This window comes from Anopheles arabiensis, chromosome 2 (genome assembly GCF_016920715.1).
Source record: "Anopheles arabiensis isolate DONGOLA chromosome 2, AaraD3, whole genome shotgun sequence".
Lineage (NCBI taxonomy): Eukaryota > Metazoa > Arthropoda > Insecta > Diptera > Culicidae > Anopheles > Anopheles arabiensis.
The window spans coordinates 92,746,242-92,753,253 of NC_053517.1; the positions used below are offsets into that span (position 1 = coordinate 92,746,242).

The 7,012-nt window shown below is 40.3% G+C and overlaps 1 protein-coding gene across 1 annotated transcript; it reads left to right on the forward strand.

Annotated features, from left to right (window-relative positions):
• Positions 1-4,759: 4,759 nt before the first annotated feature.
• Positions 4,760-5,599, forward strand: LOC120897315 (glutenin, high molecular weight subunit PW212-like). The gene has a single exon (XM_040302089.1). The coding sequence runs from the start codon at positions 4,814-4,816 to the stop codon at positions 5,336-5,338; it is 525 nt and encodes a 174-aa protein (XP_040158023.1). The 5' UTR covers positions 4,760-4,813; the 3' UTR covers positions 5,339-5,599.
• The last annotated feature ends 1,413 nt before the right edge of the window (positions 5,600-7,012 follow it).

The window sequence follows — 7,012 nt, forward strand, 5'->3', positions numbered from 1 at the left end:
TGGTTAGGTATGGCTGTATTGCATCCGAAGCAAAGCGAATCAATGTTTTTGAGAGAATATGTCATCTTTCCACATGCTCAATCATATTTATGTGAATTGATAATTTATGTGACCACTCCCTTTGGCCTGTTCACGATAGAGCACGTCGATGTGACATGGCCCGGTCAACAAAAATTCTCCAGGATGCTCGGTCCCTGGCTGCAGCCTCCCATCCATGCAGACACCCAATCTCCGTCAGGTCTCGCTTCACCTGGTCCAGCCATCGAGTTCGCTGTGCTCCCCGCGCCTTATGCCAAACTGAGCATCGCTGTCAAACACCTTCTTGGTGGGGCATGAGTCCGGCATCCTCATGACATTTATTTGTTGACATCGAGACATTGAAGCAACGGAACTGCAACGCTCAGAGGCTGTTTGTCGCGGGGCTTCTTGACAATCGGATCGACTCGTCCGCGCTTCGTTCGAAGTTCAACATGCATGTTCCGCCGAGATCGCTTCGAGCTAGATCGACGTGGAGGATCGCCGCACTCGCTTTGGCTCCTCTGATTTGTTTATTCGTTTGTGCCGTGAGTTTAATGTCATCTGTGATCGTTGTTAAAGTTCGACCTTCTACGTGTTAATTATTTTACTTAAGACTGACAAAACGTGACAAATCGAAGACCGAAACGGTGACTTTCATGTAATGAATGTAAGCGTATTCGCTTCAAGTGGGCCACTCGCGGTCCGTTGATTTTTAATTAATAAATAACAAATAACAAATACGAATGTATTGAAACATCAATCACTTTTAAACGGCTTGTCTAACAATACGTCAACTACTTACCGAATGATACGCCTACACGTATACAATTTGTTGTGCGTGTTATGCTAGTATCGTTAATTAACACCTGAATTGACATAATACGCCTAAAGGTATGCAATTTCTTATGCATGTGTATACTATTATCGTTTTAGGGGTTTTCACTTCTTCACAAGACCGTACTACCCTTACCCGAGTGTCATCCAGTCTTGAAATAAAGTGAAAAACTGATTTATTTGATTTGGGATATTTTTTTTATGTTGTAATTATATCATCCAAGCAAAGTTCAAAATTGGTAGTTTCTATTCTTGAAACTAGTAGTAAAAATTCATCAGTGAAGCATCGGAAACAGGGTGCGCAAAACTGGGATAAGAGAGTGCGCAAAACAACAAGGCAAGAGCAACATTGCTTCTTGATGTCCTCTTCCTCTTGCGCGGTAAAAACTATTAGAGAACTATATTCTGGGGACGATTGAAAAGCCTTGATGATTGAAAAATTATCGAGACAAACGTGCATTTAGTAAATATCAAAATGCTATTATATGAAATTCATGCCACGTCATATAACTTGATTACGAAATTCGTGTGAAAAGGCACTTTGACATTTGTTGTATGTGCAATCGTCAAACTCGTAAAATCAACAGTGTTTTTTTTTTAATTTTAGTTTTTGTTTTCAAATATGACGGAAAATATCCCTGAAAAATATAAAAACGAAACCAATTGATTTGTTTGAAGTTAAAAAGAAGCTAGCAGAGGTAAAAAAAATATTATCACAAGGAAAATGCATGGAGCTATTTCACTCTATCTAAAACATTGAATTACATGTATTGCATTGGCGAAGGCCGAAAGCTCTCTCTCTCTCTCTCTCTCTCTCTCTCTCTCTCTCTGTCTCCTTTTTGGAAAAGTGGCAAGCAAAACTTTAAATAAATTTACTACAACCAGACTTAGGGCATCATGTCTATACAAAATGTATACAAATGCATAAAATGTCGAATGCGACTCCATTCCGAAAGTCTTATTGTCGTCTTGAAACAGAAAAAAATCAAATACCGAGATATTGAGGTTTAGTTGAGTTTAAACCACACTGATTGGTCCGTCAATTTGTATTACTATAATTAATGCTGAAAGAGTACGACGGTATAAAATGTTATATTAAAAGAACTTCAGTAATTTGTTTACGAATAGCTTTCTCAGCCGGGCTTTTCCGACCGCTGTTCTAAAATTTTCAAAATATCGATCACAATAATTTAATTAATTAGACATAATCACATTAACAGCGTAAAGAAATTGTATTTATAAAACTTAACAATAGGTCAAAATGTCAGCAAAATAATCGTTGGTAAAAAGGAGCGATAAGTTCTTCTCTTCTTGTATTTAATAACTAATAAGTTCAGTATGTTGAGCTTTAATCACCGACGAACCGACATGACACTCCAAAGAAAATTAGCGTTCAAAAGTAGTACCGATTGAAGATGATAGTTCCTAGATGATAGAACCACTTTTGTAACAATAGTTTTGTAATACAGTATCATCGTAGATGATCTTAACAAACTGATTTAACTGTAAGTGAGTGACCAAGCAAAGGGCGAGTTAAAAGAAACAAATTGTAAGTGTTTCTAATTTATTCTGCATCGTTACCACACTCCATACAATTGATACAACAGCATTTCAATATTGTTTTGTTATTTTGTTCACCTTGATCTTGATATTGTGTCTCAACTTCCTCGCTCTTTGGTTGTCATCGCCATATCGCCTCGGTGAATGATTGACCGACTAATTATTTGGGTTATTGAGTTTTGCATACGATCACTGACAGTCAAGCAAATATTGAACCAAATGCATCTCTCACTTCTGCCTATTCTCGCCTCCTAGAATTCGTATAAATAGATGCTGACAGTTGGCTGAAACCATCAACGAAACACCATGAAACTTTTCCTTCCCCTTCTGTCGACACTGAGCGTGGCGATGGTGTTTGCTCTGCCCGCACACCATCACTCCAGTGGTGGCGATGGATCGTCCGCCAATAGTACTGGCCACAGCGACAACTATGTCGACTCCTCCAGCAGCGTGCCTGCCATTGGGTTCAATCCACCATCAAACGTTCCTGGATTTGGAATTGGTAAACAATCGAGACAGCAGCAGCAAGGACAGCAATTTTCACTATTCAATCTGGGACAGGGTGGTTTCCCGAACATTGGCAATGATCAACCGGTCTTCGATTATAATCAGCAAGGCCCGTATGTTCCGAGCGCTGTTCCGAAGTATGGAGTTGGGCAGGAAAATATTGGACCCCCGTTTTACTTTGGAGCACGGGGGGATGCGGGACTCCCACACATTGGATACATTGATTTGGGCAGTTACCCGATCGTGCTTTGAAAAGTTTCGAAAACAAAGCTTCGCTGAAGTGAAAATAGGCAATGCAATACTAACAAACTAACTTTCGAATAAATTGGTTGCCAGACTTTACGGATGTGTTTCTGAATAGATCGAAAATGTAACTTTTAGTTATAGAATTAATAAACAATGTTGATTACATAAATGTGAAAGATGCAGTAACGGTTGCTAGAATAACTACAGAGAAGGTCTCGTGGTATAGTCGATAAATCGCACGACCTAACAACATACCTGCCATGGGCTCAAGCCTCGTATGCAGTCCCCTCTCCCCACGTTGCAAGGACTGGATAGCCAGGCTGCATGGTACAGAATATAGATCGAAAGCCTGTATAGAGCGACATGACCGGTTAGGTCGTTACAAGGGAAGGTAGAAGAAGAACCAAACATACAAAGCAGAAAATTAACATTCGCAACAGTCCCTCTAAATAGTGCAAACCAAAAGACTGTACAGGAAAGGAGGGAAAGGAGAAAATTTAAAAGCTCAGAAACGGTACGAAAAAGTTCAAAAAGACTTTGTATGAAATCAGTAAAAAAAAAACATAAGAAACTGATCTTTTCCCAAAAATTTCTAAAATATTCATTAATATGGATTTTCCATATTAATCCATTCATTAATATGGATTAGGGATGGAATCCCTAAAAAAAATGAAACTTTTCAAACAAACAAAAAATTATGTTTCAGCAACAGTATGTTTTTGTAACAATCACAAAATGGTTTTGAAGCAATCTTTGATTTTGTTTGCAATAATCGCAGTTTTTTTTGCGATAATCGCTGACTGTTAAAAAATATAAATCCATTTCATATCAGTTTGGCAGCGCTCTTTTGACCTGACGAACAATAACTTGAACGGAAATAGAAACGTTTTTGCAAGCTTACATTAAAGTGTTCTAAAGCTTTTGAAGGTTGTATAATGTCCTTTTCGTTTCCGTTCATATAGAGTGATGTTTTCGTTTCCATTTGACTTGGATAATTCAGTTATAGGTTTTTTTTTCTAAATTTCGCGATCGAGTATTGCGACAAGAGTTTGAACAAACAATATTTTGCGACCAAGTAGCGATCAAGTAGCGAACAACCTACACTGGTTACTGGTCACCATGGAGATCTTGTTTGTGATTATGTTTTTTTTTTGGCAGTGATGGCGACACAATTTGTGGTCAAAAACTTGAATCGTCTAAGGGCATCTATCCAATTGAAAGGAATTGATCTTGAATAAACTGTGTTAACTGTAACTGAGAGATGATGCAAGATTGAGTTAAAGCGAAACAAATCGTAAGCGTTTTTTTGTTCACAGTCACCGAACACTGTACAATTGATGCAACAAAATTTAAATATTGTTTTGTACTTGTCCTTCACCTTGATCTTTACATCTTCTTCACACTGAAGTTGTTGTGACTCTATTGCACGCTTGTTTGGCCTATTAATTATTCGGGTGATTGAGTTTTGCATACGATTACCTGCAGCAACAAGTTGGATGAGTGTACATTTCAAAACAAACAAATATTGAACCAAATGCATCTTTCGATTCTGCCAATTCTCGCTTCCTAGAACCGTATAAATAGACACTGACGGTTGACCGGAATCATCGTTATCATCAGTTCAGTATCAGTGAACGAACGAAACATCATGAAACTTTTCCTTACCCTTCTGTTGACGCTGAGCGTGGCGATGGTGTTTGCTCTGCCCGCACACCATCACCATCACAGTGGTGGCGATGGATCGTCCGCCAATAGTACTGGCCATAGCGACAACAACTCCGGTTCGTCCAACAACTCTGCCGGCGTGCCTGACTTTGGGTTCAATTCGCAACCAAACGTCCCTGGATTTGGAAATGGCCAACAACCGGGACAACAGCAGCAAGGACAGCAAGGTCAGGGATTCCCATTCTTCGGTCAGGGGCAGAGTGGCTTCCCCACCTTCGAAAATAGACAACCGTTCTTCGGGCAGAATCAGCAGGGTCAGGATGGAGATGCTCAGCAAGAACGAGGCGTCCCGTTCTTCGGCCAGGGAGGCGGCCAGGGCGGTATTCCGAGCTTTGGAAGCGGACAACAGAATGGAGGTATTCCATTCCTCGGCAATGGACAAGGACAGAGCGGATTCCCGAGCTTCGGAAACGGTCAACAGGGTGGAAACTTCCCGTTCTTCGGTTAAAGTGCTCGTCTAAGCTAATTATTATTGAAAATTGAAGATGGAACATCGATAGAGAAACCAAAGTGGAAAAAACTATTTCAGCTTTTACATCGAATATCAGGCGACTAAAATAAATGTAGTGTATTGGAATGAGACATTTATTTTACTATAATGCATGATAAAATTGGTTCGGTTAACCAGCTGCAGAGTCATTTACTGGATCCAAGTAGGCACTGTATCGATTCTGTATTGGTTTTTTCGGAATAAATTACGGATGCGCTACAGGATCTGTTCTGAATCCGTTCCAGCATTGGATTTAATACAGGATCTGGATGGTTTCAGGATCAACCCTAAGAATGGGATTAGTTTAGCGGATCAAGAACAGTTTTGGACCGGTAAAACATAGTTATTTCAGGTCCTCTCGAGGGATCATTTCAAGAACCTGTATGGGGTCATAGCCAGCTCCAGGATCGTTATGGATTTGGGTTCAACTCCAGAAACGAAATTGACTCAGGATTAGAGTAAAGTCAGGTATGAGTGAAGCAACGAACAATATGGATTTTGAATCTTTCGCACAAGTATTTACAGTGAACCTAAAAAGTATTCGTCTAGCTTTAAGAGTCGAATAACGGCCGCAATAAGCATATCAAACTAGCTCACAAACATCTGATTGCGTTTTGATATTATTACGCAAATGTTGCGTACAATCTACCGTGGATCGAGCCCTTTTACTGGTTTAATAAACTATCCTGTTTAATTTATCCATCAAATTGAAAACAGGCTAAAATTCAAAATTGCATATCTGCAGGCGCATATCAATTCTGCTACCGTTTCCAGTATTTAAAGTGTTATTAAACTACACCACAAAAATCACGCATTTCACCAACAAAATTGACGAAAAGCTCATATTATTGCATAATTTCACGATGCACCAAATACAAAAAATGGCAAAAAATATACCGGACCGCCACTCTCATACACATGCGCCACAGTATCTAGAAAAAATGTAACTTTCTTTGAACCATTTTCCCTTACTCTTTACACTCACCCTAATCTCCGACATTTCCGTTTTGCCCGGCCGCAACAGCCCGCAGCATTATCGTAAATGTTTCATTTCCTCCCGAAGGCGGTTTCAAATGTTCACCAATTTTGCAGTGAATCCATCAAGGAAACACTGCTTCTACAAACCAAAAAAAAAAAAAAAACAAGTCGAAGAAACGCAAAACGTTTACCACCGCCCGCGATAAGCGATCGCAGAGAAAGCATGCCTCAGTTTTGATGAAACAATAATGAAATCATTTCATCTCCTACCGGTTCACCCTCCCCCCCCCCGTATTAGTGGCTGTTTAGAATGATATCACGCTTATCTTCCTCCCGTCTGGCTTCACCTTTCCCTTTCGAGAACCCTCTCCAGTTCCAAACAGGCAAAGAATGTACGAAAATATAGGCTTCCTTTCTCCTTTTTCACTTCGATTCCGGTACAGTGCCGTTAGACTGATTGCTGGTGTGGTGGTGCCCGTGGGCCTCGCCGATTCCAGCAAAACCAGTACGGGCTCCACACGTTCTGGCGGTTAGAATTTTGGCTTCGAATTTTAATTTTGCCCGTGCCAAGCGTGCCCAAGAACGCAATTTATTTATTATCCAATTACAGCGCCCGTGCGCCCGTTATGCCCCGATGGGGCGATGGGGAGGATG

Coding starts and splice junctions, on each gene's coding strand:
- LOC120897315 (XM_040302089.1), top strand. CDS start 4,814: ATGAAACTTTTCCTTACCCTTCTGTTGACGCTGAGCGTGGCGATGGTG.